Here is a 23,660-nt window from a genome sequence, read left to right on the forward strand (position 1 = left end):
TCACATCCTTTCGTCGTTCCCTCTCCTTCCCTCTTTCCTGATGAAGCAACCGTTGGTTGCGAAAGCTTGAATTTTGTGTGTATGATTGTGTTTGTTTGTGTGTCTATCGACCTGCCAGCGCTTTCGTATGGTAAGTCACATCATCTTTGTTTTTAGATATATTTTTCCTGCGTGGAATGTTTCCCTCTATTATATTCATATCATTAATTTGAACCCAACAATTACGTTTGTTATTGTCACTGTTGCATTTCGAAATCTTTTCTGTCATCTTATTTTCTCTTTCTGTTTTTGCCAGTAGGTTCACTTTGTATTCACCTTCTCCTTTTTACCGTAATCTACTATACAATTTTATCCCACCTATATATACTCAATAATACGTAACCCACTTCCAAACCACAACCATTTTTTTTTTCCAACACTACCGCTGCTATAAAATCTACCATTTCTAGTTCACAAACAGTTCCTTTCACCTATTAAACAACCATTTCGGCTAGTTCTAATAACTTTCGCTTTATTTCCATTTGCGTTTTTCCCACATCATTGATCATTTTTAGCCGGTTCCCACAGGTTTTAACGTCATTATTTCTTCGTCAGACAATTGTTAGCCTCATTCTCATAATCTGCCATCACAAAACCACTCCTTTTAATACATTTACACGTAGTTTTTTCGAAATTTTCCCGAATTTCTCCACCCTTTAACGTGTTTTGGTGGCAACACAACCACCTAACCTTTATGCACATCGTTGTCTACCAACCCAAGTTCACCACAGGATCAACACAGCCCAGCTTTAACCAACACTTTTTCGCCTTTTTTCACACCAGATCTCCAGTTGCTTTCTAGTTCGCCTTTATCTCTCCCCATATATTTTTATTTTAATTTTCATTTCAGCCTCATGTTACACTTTCCACCTTCCAATACCATGTCACCCTCACAACACCCCCACAACGACCCCATTAAGTTTTATTTACATTCCCTCCGCAAACAAGCCTTCACCCTAGCCAGATTACGCTCCTGTATTTTATTTTCTCAGGCTTGTCTGACATTTGGCATTACCCCCAAAGTTCCCATCTCTGGCTGCAACCCTTCTTTCCATCAGTCCCTATACCAGCTCCAAACTGAACAATCCATTGCCCTCACCCACCTAATCCTTCACCTACACATCAACTCAGCCAATGAACACACCCGTCAACTCCTATCCTTAATAAAAGTCCTTAATCTTTCCTCTCCCACATCCACACCGGCTGTTCAGAGCATCCTCCTACAGGCCAACCACAAATTAGAACAGCATGCCACCCTCCACCTCAAAAAACTATCCAATCTCCTGGTTTCCCACCTCTGGAAAGGCAACTCACTCACCCTTCACAACCTTTCCAGCAAACCTCAACCTCCTCTCATTGCACACAAACCCAGTCTCTCTGATCTACTCAATCTCCCACTTCCATCTCCACTCCCTCCAAAACCTCAAAATTCCAATCAACACAATCTGGAACCACAATACCCCAATTCAGTAGTTAACCTTTCCTCCAAACCTCTCTCCCAATCCGAAACCTCTGTCCTATCCAACGGCCTCACCTTCAGCCCCCCTCCCAGATTCAACCAAACAGCCCTCGTCAAAGATTTACTGTCCTACACTCGTACTCTCTGCTGGAAATATCACTTTGGCATGAAGAAAAATTATCCTAATCCTACTCCTAATGATCCAACTCCCCAAGACACTATCCAAATTGAACCCTGTCTGGAACAGTTCCGTCCTCCGTCACAGCGGGACCCACCTCCTCTTCCTCAAAATCACCCTCTCCAAACCTTCCAGGAATTTCTGACTTCCAGCCTTGCTTCTCAATCCTTCTTAAAAAAACCTTAATCCTACTCCCAACATCACCACTGCTGAAGCCCAAGCTATCCATGATCTGAGGGCTGACCGATCCATCGTCATTCTTCCAGCGGACATGGGTTCCATGACCGTGGTACTTGATCGTCGGGCGTATGTGGCTGAGGGACTGCATCAGCTTTCAGACAACACCACATACAAAGTTTGCCAAGGTAATCCCATTTCTGATGTCCTGGTGGAGCTTCAAGGAATCCTCAGAACTTTAGGGCCCTTACAAAACTTTTCACCTGACTCCATCAACCTCCTGACCCCACCGACCCCCCGCACCCCTATCTTCTACCTTCTTCCTAAAATTCACAAACCCAATCATCCCGGCCGCCTCATTGTAGCTTGTTACCAAGCCCCCACAGAACGTATCTCTGCATATGTAGATCAACACCTTCAACCCATTACATGCAGTCTCCCATCCTTCATCAAAGACACCAACCACTTTCTCGAATGCCTGGAATCCTTACCCAATCTGTTACCCACGTGAAACATCCTTGTAACCATTGATGCCACTTCCTTATACACAAATATTCCGCATGTCCAGGGCCTCGCTGCGATGGAGCACTTCCTTTCACGCCGATCACCTGCCACCCTACCTAAAACCTCTTTCCTCATTACCTTAGCCAGCTTCATCCTGACCCACAACTTCTTCACTTTTGAAGGCCAGACATACCAACAATTAAAGGGAACAGCCATGGGTACCAGGATGGCCCCCTCGTACACCAGCCTATTCATGGGTCGCTTACTAGGAAGCCTTCTTGGTTACCCAGGCCTGCCAACCCGAAGTTTGGTACAGATTTATTGATGACATCTTCATGATCTGGACTCACAGTGAAGAAGAACTCCATAATTTCCTCTCCAACCTCAACTCCTTTGGTTCCATCAGATTCACCTGGTCCTACTCCAAATCCCATGCCACTTTCCTTGACGTTGACCTCCATCTGTCCAATGGCCAGCTTCACACGTCCGTCTACATCAAACCCACCAACAAGCATCAGTACCTCCATTATGACAGCTGCCACCCATTCCACATCAAACGGTCCCTTCCCTACAGCCTAGGTCTTTGTGGCAAATGAATCTGCTCCAGTCCATAATCCCTGAACCATTACACCAACAACATGAAAACAGCTTTCGCATCCCGCAACTACCCTCCCGACCTGGTACAGAAACAAATAACCAGAGCCACTTCCTCATCCCCTCAAACCCAGAACCTCCCACAGAAGAACCACAAAAGTGCCCCACTTGTGACAGGATACTTTGCGGGACTGGATCAGACTCTGAATGTGGCTCTCCAGCAGGGATATGACTTCCTCAAATCCTGCCCTGAAATGAGATCCATCCTTCATGAAATCCTCCCCACTCCACCAAGAGTGTCTTTCCGCCGTCCACCTAACCTTTGTAACCTCTTAGTTCATCCCTATGAAATCACCAAACCACTTTCCCTACCCTCTGGCTCCTACCCTTGTAACTGCCCCCGGTGTAAAACCTGTCCCATGCACCCTCCCACCACCACCTACTCCAGTCCTGTAACCCGGATGGTGTACACGATCAAAGGCAGAGCCACGTGTGAAAGCACCCACGTGATTTACCAACTGACCTGCCTACACTGTGAAGCTTTCTATGTGGGAATGACCAGCAACAAACTGTCCATTCGCACGAATGGACACAGGCAGACAGTGTTTGTTGGTAATGAGGATCACCCCGTGGCTAAACATGCCTTGGTGCACGGCCAGCACATCTTGGCACAGTGTTACACCGTCCGGGTTATCTGGATACTTCCCACTAACACCAACCTGTCAGAACTCCGGAGATGGGAACTTGCCCTTCAGTATATCCTCTCTTCTCGTTATCCGCCAGGCCTCAACCTCCGCTAATTTCAAGTTGCCGCTGCTCATACCTCACCTGTCTTTCAACAACATCTTTGCCTCTGTCCTTCTGCCTCGACTGACATCTCTGCCGAATGTCTTTGCCTTTACAAATGTCTGCTTGTGCCTGTGTATGTGTGGTTGGATATGGGTGTGTGTGCGAGTGTATACCTGGCCTTTTTTCCCCCTAAGGTAAGTCTTTCCGCGCCCGGGATTGGAATGACTCCTTACCCTCTCCCTTATAACCCACATCCTTTCGTCTTTCCCTCTCCTTCCCTCTTTCCTGATGAAGCAACCGTTGGTTGCGAAAGCTATAATTTTGTGTGTATGATTGTGTTTGTTTGTGTGTCTATTGACCTGCGAGCGCTTTCGTATGGTAAGTCACATCATCTTTGTTTTTAGATAAGTTAATACATGTTGTTAGACTGAATATCACACCCTGACTACTTTGGAACCACTCTACTGAAACACATATAAAATCCCACTCAAAGAAAGTTATATTTGTTTGTAATGAGAAACAAATCAACAATGTCAGCTGACAATGAGTGTCACACAAAACATGTTATGAGTGTCGTTTGCTTGCACTGAGTCCGTCTACACATTGTTAAAAGATAATTGCAAGTATCTAAATAAACACTAGAGAAAATATGCTTTATGTCTTTTAGAAGAGGCATTCAGTATAAGACTAATGTTAGAGTATTTCATACCTTTACTTTATAAAAATCTGTCCCTGTATTTGTACATGATGAATTTCAACTATAGTGTTTTATATTTAGCACACACAACAATAACATAATGCATATTTCAATTGGTCACTTGGATGGCCTATTTCCAAAAGAGTTCAAAGCTGATAATTAGCTTTAAGAGTGTGCTTCTATTCTTCAGTCAGTCTGACATAAACTGTCCTATCAATCTCTAACTGCTTTTCACCCTCGTCCCTTTGTCAAGTTCTGTAATTACCTTACCACTCTATCAGATATTCTTTATTCGCTCTTTTTGTTCATGTTTTATGTTCTGTAATGTTTTGTGGGGATCACATTATTTAAATGCTCCTGGAAGAGTCATAGTATGGTCATGAGGCACCTATTAGCTTCCAAGCAGAATTGAATACACACAATATTTAAACAAAACATTTAAGCATACACAATACAGAATTATTTCCAGGAAAATCCAAGTAACTCCTTACAATAACATTCCCTACAAATATGTAAATTAAGATTAAAATTTTAATTCTAATAATGTTATTCATAGACATAGATTTTCTTGGGATCCCCATGACTAATACGTTATTATTAACAATATTCCATCTTCAGTCACAATATTTTTATATTTTAACTGCTTTCCAAAGCATTTTGGAGCTACGAAAGATGATAGTAATTAGAAAATAACAATATTGTGACTGAAGATAGAATATTATTAACAAAATGATGCTACTATACTAACCTGTTGCTGTATTGCCACCAACAAGCATGTATTTTTTATCTGGTCGTTCTGCTAAAATACTAAATATTTCAGATATTTGATCAACTTTGAACCAGTCTTTTGTCTGAAATTGTAAATGGAGTGGAGGTATTTCTGTGGAAAGCTGCAGTCCACATTGTTCACTTCCTTTTCCTCTCAACTTGCAACAGGACTCCCCATTCTTAAGACACATTTTGTCTTGCAACATATCCTAGACAAGAAGAAAAATGTTGAGTCTAATGTGGCATATTTACAATTATTAAACAGAGAAAAAGAAATACCCAGTATTTGTCCATGTTCACAAATAATTGTATGGTAAGTGCTTTGTTGCAAGTAAGAGAAACTTAACAGGGAAGATACACTGAAATTCAAATAGTATTCACGACATTAGAGAGGCAAAAACTATAAACACATGGATCACATAGTGTAATGATTATTTACTCACCTCAATATCCTGTGCTTTCTCCTTGAGGTGAGGAGGAGCATCACTAGCAAGACTTTTGAAAGCATCAAGGATTGGACGATATCCTGTGCATCGACATATGTTACCACCAAATGAGTTCTCAATGTCAGCCATGGTAACATCTTTTCCATCTTGTAGCAAGCTGTTCAAAATACATCTTTCTTATTGTACCTTTGGCAGAAAATGTAATGAACTAAGTGTACTCCACAGATAGAAATTCACAAAATTGTTCATACACTATTCTGCTTGTTCAATTACAAACATGTGGCCCTACTTGAATTTTCTATGGTAACATTCATAAGTATTGAAGCTCAGTAAACAATGGAAAACCTGGGATGGAATAACAATAGCACAAGTTGGATGGACAGCTATTCACATCACATAGATGAGGCATTGAGTGACAGACATGCACTTTTGAAAGTAGACTAGTCAATATTTTTAAGCTACATGACAAAGTCCTTCAACAGATGTAGGACCATCTCCTCCCTTTCAACCTCAACCCACACACCTTCGTACATGCTCAACTCACACAAACATGGCCACTGTCATATCCAGTCCCTGAGGCCTAAGTATATAGATATCTTCATTATGCAGCATTCTCCAATGAACTGTAACAGGAGCCCAAACAACAAGTGACTGACATACTAAGGCATGTACTAAAATTCTGAAACACTGCACTGAAAATGACTAGTTACTAGCCAAAATCTAGATTTGCTTTAATAAAGCCTGAAAGGAAAGGATGGCTGACTGCTGTTCTCCATAATTTTGAAAGTCATATCACAGTTGCTGAGTACATTTCACATTCCTTATACAAGATAATTGAGTAGTTTGTACATTGGTTGACCAAAAATTGGCCACATTGAGTGCATTTGATGTTGCCCTCATCAGATCTCTCATGGTGCACATGGCTGGAGATGCCAAACACTGTAGCAGATGGCTGTTAGCCAACAAAGCACCACATTTACAAAACACTGACTCTACAGGAAAGAGCCACTTCTGCAAGCTAGTCTTGCATCTCATGGTACTAGAGTATAGTCTGTTGAAAGCCTTCCATGATATTCACTTCTCTGAATGACCAGGAGGGAGCTTTTCCTTTGGAACCAGCCAGTTCTCCTCACTTGCTGTGGTGTTCCTGTGGGAGCTTCGGTAGGTCCAAAAAGTTCTTTCTTGATTTCAGCTGAGGATTTGCTGACTGGTGACCATATAAATGGTGGGTTTCTACATTCATACCTTGCTTTTTCAGATCTATCAACTATCTTGGGTCTAATTTCAGGAGGGGCTACGGTATCAAGACATTGGAGGTTATCTGTGGGTGTAGGTCTTAGCAAGGCATCATAATGCAACAGGTATGATTATGCAGCGCATCAAAGTTTCCAGCACTGCTAGATTTGTGCAATGCCTAACATGTGTGCTAGTTCTCATCTTGAGCATGTGAGCTCCCAATGTGGCACCTGTCAGTTTTCACACTATGTTGTTTCTGGCAGAAACATTCTGTTTCATGTTTAGGCAGTGTTTCTTATCTGTAAACATACAGTCCAGACTCACTCCCAGTTGTTCCAGAGTCTACTCAGATGATTTGAAGGGTTTTAGCTACTTATTTGTTCCTGAGGTGGAATGCACGGGTCTGAATTTTGACAGGTTTCGGCATGCAGTGATTTCCTTTATGGTAGGTGGTAAATTCTTCCAGGGCTTTAGAGAGGATTAATTTCATATTTTCAAAACAATCAGCCTGAGCAGTGATTGCACAGTCATCAGCTTAGAGAAGGGGGCATATTTCAGGAAGGGGGATGGGGGAAGGATGCTTTCCAGGCTTAAGCCCACCTCCACCAAATGTGAAATTATAGATGTGTTTTTCTTAAACAACTGTACATAATGTCATAATAATATGGGGGGAAAACAAGAATTGACAACATTTCTGCTTCAGTATGAGAAGAAGCAGGTTGTATACTGCTACCATATGCTAATGACAGACTGTTTCTAAATGAATCTCTGCACAAAAGAGAATCACTGACAAATGGCATTATTGTAGTTGTAACTGGTTAATAGTAAATACAGTTTTTTAAATATTACAGCTTGTTTATTTAACTCTTTTGCTAGTGCATTTTTTGCAGCAAAGAGTGAAGATAATTTTTTTACTATCCTATTATAATTATGATCAGCAGACTATAACTATTTTATGATAATTTTATTTTTGAAAATTAGGATCAAGAACTATGGTGCTACATATATCACCACAGCACCTTTCTGAGGTATTAAAAATGTGGTGGTAAATGAATTTTCCACTTTCCTTTTATGAGATGTTATATGCTGCCATTACATGTAGAACATAACGAGCAGTGTTTTCTGTTTTTATGTTTTCTTTTGCTTTATTTTAAAATATTTGTTCCCAATATTGAAGTTTACTAACTACAATTTGAAAACAGACCTTTGAAATTTATCATACAATAAAGGCATGAGCTAATATAGGTCACAATAATGTATATTGCAGAAGCAGAGCAATGTGCTCCGGCAACAGTAGTGACCCCATGAGAAACAGAAACTGATTGTTATGGCAGTTTTCATACACTTATTGCAGTGTACTACCATAACATGTTAGACATATAAAGAGCTGGTAAGATGTCTTCCCAAGGATTTGGAATATCCCTAAGTTAGTGGTAAGTAGATTTCCCAATGACCACAAATGACATTAACTTTGTGGTAAATATACTTCCTAAGCCCTTTCCAGAAACTACTTTGGTGGTAACCATACTTCCCAATAACTATTAAAACACTGTTGTTTGGTGGGATACATACTTACCACAGTCCTGAAGGCTATATTTTACAACAAACAGAAACTACAGCTGATGTAGGTGACTGGCACTAGATGCCAGGTGCATACAGAAGTGGTAATGCATATTACCTTAAATGCTGAATTGGATTTTCACTCTGCAGCAGAGTGTGCATTGATATGAAACCTCCTGGCAGATTAAAACTGTGTGCCGGGCTGAGACTTGACTCAGGAACTGTGAGGACAGGGTGTGAGTCGTGCTTGGGTAGCTCAGTTGGTAGAGCACTTGCCCCTGAAAGGCAAAGGTCCCGAGTTCAAGTCTCGGCCCGGCACACAGTTTTAATCTGCCAGGAAGTTTCATACCTTAAAAGCTGTTCAGAAATACCTTTAGTTGGAAGTATACCCCCATGGTATGTGAAAGGGTTAAACAACATACTCCATTACACAATAACATGTTACATGGTTTCAGTTACATGTTTTCAGTTTTCGTCTAGTAACACATATCATATTAACACCAATGGTGAATTAAATACAGTACAAATTTTACAGGCTCAGTTTCAGCATATTACAGTATCCACACATGAAGAGAAGCAATGAACACTACAGAGATATAGGACACATTGTCAGAACATGACTGAGCCAGATATGTTCTAGTCTGTGTTGTACACTACTCTCTGCATTGCCAGTTCTTAAGTTATTGATATGACAGCGTCTGTAAAACCAATGTTACTGAATCTAGTATAATGAAATTTTGATTTTGAGAACTAAGAAAAGGTCCCCTTTGTTGGGTCCTGAAGAAAATAATTATCTTTTTTTTACACATCAAACTCTGACAATTCACTACCAAGCTGTAAGTATGACATAAGTGATTGTTTGCTATCAAATAATGAAAAAGTTGATGACCTCCAAAACCTTTTTGTGCCCAAAATGACTAACAAATTTCCGTTCATTTTTCAAAGTGGCCATATAATAAGTTCATCCTAATTTGGATGGAGAAATCTTTTTGGTTATTATACTCTCCCAAGGAGGGTTGTGCCTTCTTTAAGTACTGTGCATTTTTCACTAAGACAGGTACGTGAAAAGGTAGTCACCAAAATGTTGGAGCCCTGACAACCTCACAGTTTTTGAAGTGGAACCATGCTCTTGAATATTTCAACATCCATGCAAGCAACACTCTTCATAAAGCTGCTGTAATGACAGTGAAAATTTTGTTCACATAATGATGAATAAGACAAAAGATATAAAATATTGTCTGGACCGAGGCCAAGTGGAGCAGGCAGAAAAAAATAGAGAAAACATTGAAGTGATGATTCTCTGCGGACATCAGGAGGCTACCTTAAGGGACATAAGGACCTCAGGGCTACTGAAACTGACAAACAGGATGACAAAAACAAGGGTGAATTTTGCACTATTCTAAAATACCATGTGAAAGGTGATGAAAACCTATGAGCAAGTTTGGAAGGGATTGCTAAACATGACAAGTACATTAGAACCCAACTCAAAAATCAGATCATCAGTTGCAGCAACAACCAACTTCTGGGAAGGGATGTTCAGTGCAGTAATGATGGCAAAGGTTTCATAGTTCTTGCAGATGAAACTGCTGACATTGCTAGAATAGAGTAACTCTCTCTTCATGCCAGTTATATTTTCCCAGATCTCAAGATTCGTGAAGATTTCCTGCAATTTGTTTCAAAGGATTAGCTGGGTCTATAACTGAAAACTTGGTAAAATTTGGTACTGATGTGTCATTTTTATGAGGACAGGATGCAGCATCTCTGTCAGTAAAAGCTCATGAGGCTCAGGCATCCATACAACAGGACTAACCTTTAGTTGTACGTTCTCATTGTGGAGCTCATAATCTCATTTGGTAGTCACGAACACATGCAACAGTCCACTTATCAGGAGTTTGCTAGGAACACTGGAAATGGTATTAATTTCTTTGGGCCACCAAAGAGCAGGAACATATTAAATGATGCCTTTTAATCATTAATTGATGTTTGAGTCACGAGTTTGAAATCTACCATTTGTGTTGTTTCAGTTCTTGGGAATATTCAAGAATCTGATGACAAAACTTATCCCATGACACTTTGATTCTGGTAACAGCCATCAGAAGGGAGATTTTGTTGTATGCCCAGATATATTTTATGGTCTGTTCAGACTGGTTGAGTTCATCTGCCATCAACTTCAGTTTCAAGATATAGGTTTTGCAGAGTTAATCAACATTGCCAGCGACCTCAAAAGTGAACTGCTGGCAATGAGAGAAAATGTTTATGATACTTTCTGCCACCTTTACTTAGAAGCCAAGGAATTAGCTTCAGCTGATGGAGTTAACATCAAGTAACCAAGCATTTCTGCCAAGAAAGCATGTCGTGCAAATCAGGATTGCAGTGATGATGTGTATGGTTACTAGAAAGTATGTGTTCATACCATTTCTGGATGCTTTCATCAGTTCAGTCCAGGATTGGTTCTTGACACATTTTAAACCTTTTAACAGCTTTAATTGTCTTCTACCAAGAAAAACTGAAGACATAGGTGTCACTGATGGCGTTAAGAATCTTCATTTTATGCTTCAGATCCATTAATCACCAATTTAACAATGAAAACAGCTGTGTTGAAACTCTTCCATCAATGTCTGAGTTGACTCGAGCAATTGCCTCAAAATGAATGGAAATTTTGTCTGTATGCAACCATCAAATCTATGTTAGTGTGTTTCAGTTTCTACAGTTCTTGGCAGCTCTACCAGTGACAATTGACACAAATTAATGCAGTTTCTTCACCCTTAAGAGAATCAAGATATACCTAAGGGATACATCTGAATGGGTTCACCATGATGACAATCCCTCGACAAGAAAGGACTGATGTCAAAACTGCTATAAGTGATATGGCAAAACAAAGAGACCTCCATCTTGCTTTTGTACTTTAAATTTCTAGTAAATGGTTTAATCATTCTTTTCTATTTGCATATACTAAAATATCAGACAAAAGTAGATTTTATGCACTTCAAAGTAAATTAACCCAAGTCATGATTATAAAAATAGATGATTAATAGAACTGATGCAGAAAATTCTGTTAGCAACTGGATTATGTTTTATTAAAATTATTGAAACTTCATAAACTTATAAAATTAATTTTCTGGTGTAATCCATATCCTTAGTAAATCGTTTTAAATCATTCTCATAATGCCATTAGTATTCTAACGAAACAAATGTAAACCAATGATAAACTTTATAATTGTGGACATTAAATTAGTATGGACCAATAAAATTGATTTTGAATGTGAGCTATTGTATAAATGAAAGGCACAGCCCCTCCCCCGCCCCCCCCCCCCCCCCCCCCCCCTCAAAAACAAAATTGTAAATACACCACTGCTTCAGGCAATGGCTGACCATTAGTGTAGATGTTGAATAAAAATGGTATAATACTTGTGATGAGTTGTTTCTTGAAGTCACCCTCAATATGCTATGACAAGCATAATATCTTTGATGTACACTTTCTTTCTCCTCTGAAGCCAGCTTGCTGTGGTATACAAAAAGACTCCATTATTCCTATCAGTCTCTGAAAGATGAGCCTCTCCAGTACTTTAGAGAGGTGACAGAGCAAGGAAACAGGCCTTTATCTTTTGGGATCTAGGTGATCTCTGTCTGATTTAGAAATAGCAATGACTGTATTCTTCTGCTAGACTTTAGGGATCTTGCAGTCCTGGACCCAGTTGTTCATTAAATCCAATGCATTGGGTCAGGACCAAAGTTCTTAACCTGCTCTACTCATATATCATCTAATCCTGCTTTACCCAGTTTGCACTTACTCAGTGCTAATTGTAGCTCAACTTCAGCAAAAGGTGGAGACAGGATGTTACTCTTGGTCGCTCTGCCATGTTATTGGTTTCTTAGTTATCTTTCTATTTTGGGTTGGTTTTCTATTTACCAGAAGTTATTGGACGATTTTGTCTGCCTTTATATTAGCATGCATGCTTGCTTAAGTGTTAACATTACTGAGATGGCCTAGGAGTCTCCAGACATTCTAATTGCTCTCACTCATGTCGCAATCTGCCAGTAACTAAATCAACTCATCTCTCATAGCCACAGGTACTGAGGCAAGTATACTTTATGTAAAATTTGATGTTTCTTTGCTGACAGGACCCTTTTCATATTTCCCATAATGTTCTTCAAGAAGAGTGGATGTTTCAGGTTTAATGCCCTTGATATAGATGGTTTTACATCTCCTTGGAAATGATGCCTTTGAAGAAGCTTGATTATTGTCAACAAAAGTGTCATACTCTTCAGGAACTGGCACAATACTCAGAGTTTTCTTATCAAATAAACTGGAGAATTTTGCCCATTCAGCCTTCTTAAAGTTGCAACTGCTTTTAAAATGGACCTCTTCTTGTCTCAGTGATGGCAAATTTTACATGGGATTGATCTATGTAGTGTATTTGGTATTGGTGGCTGTACAGTTTTGGTGCATGTGTGTTAAATATTTTCTCTAACAAAAAGAAGGTCCAAGTTATAGCCTCATCCTCATATTCCAGTGCTGAATGAAAGAGAAGGTTTGTTGTTGTGAATAAAGGTGAAAAGGAAAATTTCAGTCCATGACAGAGCTGCTTCACCATTTTTTTCATCATGTACATAGCTACATAAATGACTGTGGCTGTTGAAGTTGCCTATCACAATGGACGCTTTACCTTCAGCAAAGTTCTGGTGTGGAATCTAAGAAAATTCTGTTGCAGGAGGTTTATAACTTAAGGTGACTAAATAGTTACTTAATACCAAGGAGATAATTGAAATATTATGTTCATATTGCAGACTTGCAAACTGGGTTTCATTGGCACTTCTGTACTATGCATGTGATCATACAGCACCCAATTTCATTCCAGGAACAAATAGATGTCCGTGCATGTTTCCTGAACACATAGAACATGACGCAGCTTATCATGACAAAGTTCATGCAAAAGATATTTCTTGCATGATGACATACCTTTATTGTCTACAAAAATGACAGCCAACTTAAGTTCTGAAAAGTACTGTTTGTTAGATTTCATGTTAGATATCTCGGTTACTTTTAGTGCAAGAGAATCAGCCATTTAGGGAAAGTCTTTGTCTGCTGTCCAGGGAATGCCCAGATGCAATGCAATTGCAACAAACAATATCCTTTGGAGATGCTTCTCTTATTTCCCCTCCAGTATATATGTGCATGAGTTATGTGTAAATGAATGTGTGTTCTTAAAGATCCCTAGATTTCTGCAAGCAGGGGAACAGACAAGAGGTGGCACGTGGCTCCTTCCTCCCCTGGAATATGGAGTGCAGAGTTTTTATTCATACGGAATGTACCTGTAGCAAATACTGAGTGGATAACCATCAATTCTTTGGAATATAGTGCCCAGTTTTTTGTCTCACCCATAAAATTTAGTTCTTGTGGCAGGACACATCTCAAAACTAACCAATGACAATTTTTGATTCTTCTTCCCAGCAGTATTTGCTGGGATTGGTAGTAAATGTACAGAAGTGATTTGTGGCAGGCAAGGGAAGGGATAATAGGGCAGTGGTGAGAGAAGATGCTAGTGCTGCCTGTAGTGGCATGCAAGGACATCGAGAGAACAGGATTGCGGGCTGCTCAGTGCAGCATCAAGAATCTGTGCTGGGGGAGGGAGACAGGGAGGAAGGCAAAAGGCACAGCCTCTCAGTGTTGCACATAGTAGCTCATTATATCACCCCTGTCCTGCTATTCCCTCCTCTCTTCTCATGCCTCTTCAGTGCAACACCCACCCATGGCTATCCACCCAGTCACCTAAGCAAAGACTGCTGTTCACCTCAGATGCACTCACTGTTGGACTTAGTGCTCAGAGATGGCTGTGCCCACATTTGTGAGAGTTGTGCTTGTGTGGATATGAGTGAGCTCTGTTATGTCTACAGAAGATGGAGTACTTAGTCCAATACTTGAACAATATTTCGCAATCTTTTTGATTGTGCCTGCATGCCACACAATACCTCATCTATGAGGTGAGCAGCAGTATGCCCTTTTCATATTATTGTTACTATCTCAAAACAAGATATTTAGTCTCAGTTTGGGTTTCAAATGAGTATCTCCACAGAACATTTTATTTTTCAATTCACAAATCAGATTATACAAAATATAAATGATGAAATATTGTAAACTGGTAAACAGGCTAAAACAAAATTTACTTTATGGAGTCTGTTGTCGACAATGAACCACAAATTGTAAACATTAATAACATTCACAAATATAATACTAGAAGGAATTATTCAGGCACAAGAAGCTTGTATCGTATAGCCAGCATGTAAAGAATGTAATAGATAAAAAAAAATTAGCTTCAACACAATAATAGGCTAATGTTGGAGATAGATACACAAGTAGCAGTAGTAGTAGTAGTAGTAGTAGTAGTAGCAGTAATACTAGTACCAGTGGTGATGGTAGTAGTATTATCAATGTTAATAGTGATAGTAATACAACAGTAACAGTAATTTTTCATGTACTTTCAATGATTGTATAGTTATTATTTAATTTAAAGTTAAAAGAGAAAATTGTAGACAAAAACTATGGACTATATTAGAATACTAGATAATATGCTGCAAACTAAAATAAATAAATAAAATAAATACATGTCCAATACTCATCAAAAATAGGCCAGTAAATAACAAATGCTCCTACTGATTGCAACATACTGTAATTTCTCCCTCCCTCATTTGTTGATTGTCACTCAATTCATAATAAACACTTTTAATAAGCTTTGAGAGGAGTAAGATTTACAATAAACTTTTTTCACTAATCTTCTTTTCTCATAGTTGGCTCCAGTTCTTCATGTCTAGGGGCTTATTCTTGAAGCTGAAATGTTTGACATTATAGGTTCTCATGTTACCAATTGGCATAATAACTTTTGAAGAATTGTCTGTTTTTATGTTGAGTCTTATTCTTTCACATTTTTCTATATCACATTGTCTTTACAATTTCCACTTTGAAACCAAAAACTACATTCTTATTACCAGAAATAAAAATACGTCCAATCACATCAGAGGCATGCCCACTACTACCCATTCTGCAGTACTAACAATATTCCAAAGAGTTTACAAACTTTCTTGAGAAATGATTTTCTATTAATCTATACCATTATTTTATAAATGAATCCAGAAGTCAACACAATAAATATTGTCTGATTGTGCAGCTAATAATAGGAATTTTATGTGTGTGAGATATTTGTTCAAAATGGTTCAAATGGCTCTAAGCACTGTGGGACTTAACATCTGAGGTCATCAGTTGCCTAGACTTAGAACTACTTAACCCTAACTAACCTAAGGACATCACACACATCCATACCTGAGGCAGGATTCGAACCTGCAACTATAGCAGCAATGAGGTTCCGAACTGAACCAGATATTCATAATTTTAAATGTTTCTAAAAGAAAAGTAATTTTAATACAGGGTTAGTACATATCAATTGTAACAACGAAAATAAAGTAATTTATTTTTATGGATTACAACTTGAAATATACCACATCATGTATAAAATCATACAAAATTCTTTTAGTTAAACAGCTGAGATAATATTAACTTGTTTAAAAGGTAAAAAGAATTTTTGGTATCAGTAACTTCTGTTGAATAAAAGTAATGCTAGAAGAGAGTGTCCCTTTACAATGCACTGCAGAGCCAAAGGAACTGGTAAATCTGCCTAATATCATGTATGCCCCCACGAGCATGCAGAAATGTCGCAATACGATATGGCATGAACTCAACTAATGTCTGAAGTAGTACTGGAGGGAACTGACACCATAAATCCTGTGTGATTGTCCATAAATCCGCAAGAGGAGATGCAGATACTTCTGAACAGCACGTTGCAAGGCATCCCATATATGTTCAACTATGTTCATGTCCGGCAAGTTTGGTGGACAGCAGAAGTATTTAAACCCAGAAGAGTGTTGTTGCAGGCACTATGCAGCAATTCTAGATGTGTGAGGTGTCACATTGTCCTCCTGGAATTGCCCAAGTCTGTCAGAATGCACAATGGACATGAATCAATGCAGGTAATCAGACAGGATGCTTACCTATGTATAACCTTTCAGAGTCATTTCTAGATGATCAGGGGTCCCATATCACTCCAACTGCACATGCTCCACACCATTACAGAGCCTCCACCAGCTTGAACAGTCCCCTGCTGACATGCAGGGTCCATGGATTCATGAGGTTGTCTCCATACCCATACACATCCATCTGCTTGATACAGTTTGAAATAAGACTTGTCTAACCAGGCAACATATTTCCAGTCATCAGCAGTCCAATGTTGGTGCTCACAGGTCAAGGCAAGGCATAAAGCCTTGTATCATGCTATCATCAAGGGTACATAAGTGGGCCTTCTGCTCCAAATATGCACTTCTCTCATGTTGAATGATTGTCTTCAGTCACCATTGGTCCCATTCCTGCAGGATCTTTTTCTGGATGCAGCAATGTTGGAGATTTGGTGTTTTACCGGATTCCTCATAATCATTGTACATTTGTGAAATGGTCATACAGAAAAATCCCCATTTCACCACTAACTTTGAGATGCTGTGTCCCATCAATCATGTGCTGACTATAACACCACATTCAAACTCGGTTAACTCTTGATAACCTGCCGTTGTAGCAGCAGTAACTGATCTAACAACAGCACCCGACATTGTTCTCCTATATAGGTGTTGCTGACTGCAGTGCCATATTCTGCCTGTTTACATATCTCTGTGATTGAATACGCATACCTATGTCAATTTCTTTGGTGCTCCAGTGTAGCTCTACATGGTTGTTTTTAACATTAGTCATTTACATTTTCTTACTGACGGACTGGTGGCAGCTAACAGTTACTCTTTGCAGCTGAGTGCTTAGTGATGAATGAGTGAGACTTATTTTATCATCATTTACCAAGCCTATTTATAGTTACACTTAGGAAATTTTCTACAAATTAACTACAAAATGATAAAATACCAATCAAGTACACTTTTATAAAAATTGATGGATTGAGTAGCCCAATATTCACTGTTGGATGATTGGCATACAAAGAAACTGAAAGGAGGCCAAAAAAAATCTACAGGCAAACCTCAAGGGATCATTACTTTAGTTGTGACACTTAGGTCAACTCATATTCACCTTTACTTTACCCTAAACTTACAGGCATGATAGAAACATCTGAAAATACAGAAAATATCTCACACTCTAGTAAATGCACTAGATTATATCTGTTGCCAGATTATGGTGACATTAGAGCATCATATGATAATGTATCAGACATTTTCAAATCTCCCTGCCCAAAATACAGATACTGTAGTCACTCTTCAAAGTTCGATGCACTTCCCAAGATTAGCAAAATGAAGCAGCTAACATATGCATCAGACAATATCAACATCCAACTTGTAGCATTACAATAAATGAGACAGACATGAAAATCACTCTGATTCAAGGAATTACAGTGTTTGAAACTTCCAATCCTACATCCTTGTAAAAAGAGATCATGGATAAATAAAGCTTCTACTACTACTGCTACTAATCTCCATCCCTAATAAAACACTGACATTTGCCATTGGAAGTGCAGTCCAAAGAAATATCATAAATCCAATATAATATTATGATAAGAAAAGAATGCTACTTGCCACATAGAGGGGGCACTGAATTGCAGACAGGCACAAAGAAAAGACTGCTAAACATTTTAAGTTTCTGAACAGAAAGTCCTTCTTGGACGTGTATGTGTGTGTGTGTGTGTGTGTGTGTGTGTGTGTGTGTGTGTGTGTATGTGTGTGTGTGTGTGTGTGTGTGTGTGTGTGTGTTACAAGAATTCATACACTTGTTTATCATGTTATGTAAATCACATCATGTGAAATCATCAAAGATATGAATGAATCCTGGTATAATTGACAAGAAACAAGAAAACTGTAGCAAATAAATCTGTATACTTTATTAAGTATAAATCATCAATTTACTGCTTGTGTTATTCACTCTTATGCCAGCTGAATGTAAATTAGAAAGAAAGAACTCCTGTCTTTCCAGTTATACCAAACAGCTGTTGTTTATCTCTTATTGGTAACTTACTATTTATTTGATTACACTGGTATTTTCATTCAGCTTTACAATGACAAATCTACTAGCCACACAGCTAACATAACTTTTCAGCTCTTAAATCTAGATATTTTGATACCTTCTAATTTCTTGCTTTCTGTTTGATGAGAGCTTTCTGAATGTCTTTGCACCAGAGTAGACCTATATAAATCCATTATGAACCCTCAACAAGGAGGCAAACTTTAAACAAAAATTATTGTTATGTCTTTATTGTGATTGTGTACATTACAGTTCCATTGAGATTCTTTTTTACTAACAACAACAAAAACCATTACCAAATAAAATGATTTGCAAATGACTATAAGACTCCAGAGATCTATAAAATGGCTTCTGCAAATATACAGCTATCTATTTTACACAATGTTCTTACTGCTTACTTCGGCTGAATAAACAATTTATTTAGTTTAGGTGTACTGTTCCTGGAGATAATGCCACAACACAATATGGAGAGCAAATAAGCAAAAATGTGTGGACTACAGCCAATTTTGGTTGTAAAAATTCAGAATTTGTTGTGGGACATTGTGGAATATTCTGTGGACCAATGAGATACTAAAAGGTGACAGCACTGCATGTAGCCATTAAAATGATACCTATAATGGAGCTGCGTTCCATGTAGAGAGCTGTCACTGAGTTTCTTTTAACAGAAAACCAGAGCATCACGAATATTCATATGTCTACAGAGTCCTGGTAGTGAACAAATGCACGATGAGTCATCGAGCGAGGCATCTGTCATCATCGCAACGAGGTTGCCAAAACCTGTCTGATCTCCCGTTTTCCAGCTGGCCACACACTGCTGTGGCTCCTGCAATACTGGAACATGTGGATACTCTTGTTTGAGGTGATCAATGGATCACAGTCAAACATCTCACTGTTCAACTGGATGATGGGGAGGTTACTGAGGCAGCAAGACATTGGCTCCAGTCTCAACCAGCAGAGTGGTAGGTGCAGGCATACAGGTTCTACCAGTAAGGTGGCATAAGACCACTGTGTTGAACTGACATTAAACCTGAGTAAAATACATCCTGCTTTCAGAAAAAAATGTGTTGCATTACTTACTGAATGATCCTTGTACCTTACTTTACAGGCATATTCATCCTGCAACAGACATTTATCTGTAAGGTTGAAATTTTGAGAGAACGAGGCCTCCATCTCAGATTTTCCACTGCTTAAATCTCAATTAATAAATATTTCTTCAAACAAAATATGTTTATACAAAATGTCACTACCATGGTATCAGACCAAATGTAAGTTATGTCATACTTTAAATAACAATAACTGCAGAAATACATCTTTTAAAATAATTTTGGCATTTCTGACCACTATGGTATATAGACAATAAAAAAAATAGTGTTTATGTTATGAGTGTTAGCAGAGCAAGTCCATCTGTTCCACTTTGCTAGCTTTCCATCTTGCAGAGCAGTAACATCAAAAATTAAGGTGCAATGCTGAGTTGAGAGTCATACCCAGATAGAGCAGTCAATGAGAACATTGCACAAGCAATGTTTCAGGTTTGAGTCATAATCTGTCACACAGTTATAAGATCAGCAATTTTCACTACAGCACACATTCCACTGTGGAGCAAAAGATCTCTTTTACTCAGCCTTTTCTGCATGACACCCCTTGCTCTGGGAATATTCCTTTTAGAAGATATGCAGATGAGCATCTGTGATGTTTGGAAAGTAGGAAGATAAATACTTCCAGAACTGAATCTATAAGAGCATATTATGAGTCATGCCTGGAAGCTCAGGTAGTAATACCATTGTCCCCAAATGGCAAGGATCCCAATTTTAAGTTGTAATCTGCAATGATGTTCATACTTTTGATTTATTTAATAATTTTGGTAAGGTGGGATGTTTCCATTTTGCTGCCATCACTGAAAGCATCTCCAGATGTGACAGGATATTTAATGATGGTACAATGAAATATCCTTTGTTAATAATCTGTTGGTCAGCTCTATTAATGCTGCTGAGAGCAAAAGAAAGCAATAGTTATATGGCATTGTTGGGTGGGAGACTCTGAGGGATAGGTTCAGCATCCTAATGGGACATGGTATTCTTCTTTCAGGCACAATGACCCCTTTTGATATGGTGTATGAAATTTGTATCTTAAGTATATCTGTTGAGTATTGATGACTGTAATGACTGTATGTAATGTGGTGCTATGTGTGGGTTGTATGATGAGAGAAGGGTGAGAGTGAAACCTGGTATGAGCACATGGCTTGCTCTCTTGAATAGCACAAGTGGATAGCTGGGCTTACTGCCCCCATCCAATGGGCACAATGGTGTCACATGCCTCAACAAGTTACCTGCAAGCCAGCCACCACTGGAGAGCTATGTATTAGCAACACTGGACACAGGTAGGTGAAAGCAGTACTCATGATACTGATGGCTGTGATAATTCCTGTAACAATTTTCAGGCACTCCATTTGTTGCAAATATAACTAAAAAACTGATTTCCATATGTCATATTCTTATCTCAGTTTTGTGTGTTTCTGTTGATATAATTAAAAGTACCATGTTAATTTGTGTAAACTTTTAGTTCCAATGGAATATTTTCTACTAATAATAACTGACTAATATTAGCCAATATTTCATTACACTCCTTGCATGTATATTATCCATTAAACATGTTACATGAGCAACATTTTATCTTTGTATCTTTTATAACATTCATCCTCACCTATACATATTCATCACCATTCCAGGAGAGCAGTAGCCACACTGAGTACCACTGAAAGCAGCTAGAGTCTTCTGTACTTTGTGGTGCCCAATCTTCTGATTGCCTATTCCTTCAACAGTTGTTATTTCACATCCATGGCATGCAAATACTGGGAACAGGCACTGAAAATTGATTGAAAAATGTTTATGGGGTTTTTGTTTCTTGTTAACAAAGTAAACTTTCCAAGATCACATTATAATATCATATAATTTATTAACTGACTGTATGACAATATGGGGTGAGACACTCAACTTTTGTAATTTATCCATGTTCATTTTTTCTATAAATAATAATAATAATAAAGGAACCCAATAATCAAAGAATGAAGGCAACATATAGTAGTGAAATCTGTGATAATCATAACCCAACAACACAAATGTTTAAAATCAGGAGACTGTATATTTTTAATAATCACTATTAAGGACACTAGTTAACTTTTAAAAAGTAAATGTAAATAACAAATGGAGACACTAACAGGAGTCAAGCATACATGTTTTCGTCACTGATGGAATCAGTAAACGCAAAGACACATTCATATGCGATAATGCCAGAGGTAAGTATGAGCGGTTTACTGTTTCTGCAGCTGTATATCTGTCTTCAAGAACCATAAGGCAAATTAAGACCAAAAATTAAAAAAATGGACTGTTTAGTTGCAAAAATCTCGTAATCGTTATATGAAAATCAGGAAAAATGCAAAAGAACAATTTTCAACATTTCATTTTGTATGTATTCCTACCAGCTGCAAAAACTAATTCATTGCTTTGTTGGATTCATGGTCTGGACATAACGACACCTCTGTTTTTGTGGAGGATGAGGAAAAAATCAATAGATGTAACATGGAGTCCACCTGGAACTATCAGTGCAATTCAACCTCTAATTAAAGAATTATTTTGACAGTGGAAAGCATTTTTCAGAAAATTATCAGACAACATTATTTCTGATACCTCTTTCTCATTTTAGGTTTATTAGTGGAACAGTAATCTTAGGTTCCTGTAATTTGTGCATTCTTCTGTCCTTTCTCTCTGTCTTTCTTGGGTGCTGCAAGAACAATGGAAACAGACTGGAGGAACTTTGAAACCTACAACTTCCATTTTAAAATATTCAGTAACAATTATGGCTGCTATTTATAATGCCAGTGCTTTATATTCTGCTTTACTGGCCTCCATTTTGTTTTTCCCTGCAATACAATGAAATATTGAAAACCTTTAGTCTTAGAGGAAAGGTGTTACAACATCAGGACCAGCATGTTATTGTAGGTCCTTCAATGGCTGGTTCATGGCTTTTGGAATAAAGATCTTGACAACAATAAGAAGTGTTTCCCTCTTAAATTTACACTGATACATTAACTGTAAGTGTGGGCAGTTCAGTGCAAGAGAATCCAAGATGGAATGATGACAATATCATGAAAAAGATTGGTTGCTACTCACCATATAGTGGAAACATTGAGTCACAGACAGGCTAAATGAGTAAACTTTCACATATGCATGCGCACACACATTCATATTCACACAAATGCAACTCTCACACACATGACCACTGTTTCTGGCTGCCAAGGGCAGGTTTACTGCCCTCGGCATCCAGAGACAATAGTCATAAGTGTGAAAGCTGCATTTTGAGAGTTCCATGTGTGTGTGTGTGTGTGTGTTGCCTTCTTTAGGAGAAGCTATCTGGCCAAAAGCGTATTCATTTAGCAGTCTTTTTGCTGTGCCTGTCAGTGACTCATCATTTTCACTATAAGGTGAGAGGTAGAGCAGCAGTCCATCATTTTCATACTACTTTTACTACATGGCTCTGACTAATATCTTTACTTCAACATAAAGTACACATTCTGTATCTGTAATTTGTTGTATCCTTCTGTCCTCAGCATAACAGCATAAATTGGACCCTGTCCAGTCAGTACTAGATCTTAGCCTAAATAGTTGATATGTTCTAGTCAGTACTTGAGGTATTCTGTCACACATTCTTCTACATCCACAACTACATTTATACTCTGCAAAGTCATCTGTGACATCAAAAACTGCTATGATTTTATTTTCTCTGGTAGCAATTTTTATCGGAATTACATGTGCAAAAATTGAACTGTTGATATGCAGTTATTCAAAAAATGTATGTACAGTGTGGCGTCTTCTGTCATCGTCCAGTGCCGTGACATGCTCGGGTGTTTGAAAGTACAGTGCTGCGGAACTTTCCCACTGGACGCCAGAGATGCTATACACAAGCAACATTTGTTCTGTGTTTTATTCTTTGATTGCTGATTTCTGTTTCCACATTCTACTCTGTGGTGAAAGCGTGAATCCAAGTGTGTCGGATATGGAATAATTTACCGTACTGAACTTTTCTCACGCATTCACATGAGTTATTGGTTGTAGTGTAATATTGTCTGTTCCAACAACAGGGTTTTGTAAGTAAATTATTCCATC

General features: G+C 38.5%; 1 protein-coding gene and 1 non-coding gene across 2 annotated transcripts in view; one reads left to right on the forward strand and one right to left on the reverse strand.

Moving 5' to 3' along the window:
- LOC124544635 (xanthine dehydrogenase-like) overlaps positions 1-23,660 on the reverse strand; it is a 234,711-nt gene that overhangs the window by 140,572 nt on the left and 70,479 nt on the right. The window contains exons 4-6 of the mRNA XM_047123244.1: positions 21,202-21,362; positions 5,649-5,808; positions 5,186-5,414 (exon numbers count right to left, since the gene is read on the reverse strand). Of these exons, the coding sequence (XP_046979200.1) occupies positions 5,186-5,414; positions 5,649-5,808; positions 21,202-21,362 (550 nt within the window). The remainder of the gene's footprint in view (positions 1-5,185; positions 5,415-5,648; positions 5,809-21,201; positions 21,363-23,660) is intronic.
- On the forward strand, positions 8,692-8,766 carry Trnas-uga. The gene has a single exon. It is a non-coding gene; the product is annotated as a tRNA-Ser (tRNA).

The sequence above is a fragment of the Schistocerca americana genome, chromosome 8, assembly GCF_021461395.2.
Source record: "Schistocerca americana isolate TAMUIC-IGC-003095 chromosome 8, iqSchAmer2.1, whole genome shotgun sequence".
In the NCBI taxonomy this organism is placed as follows: domain Eukaryota; kingdom Metazoa; phylum Arthropoda; class Insecta; order Orthoptera; family Acrididae; genus Schistocerca; species Schistocerca americana.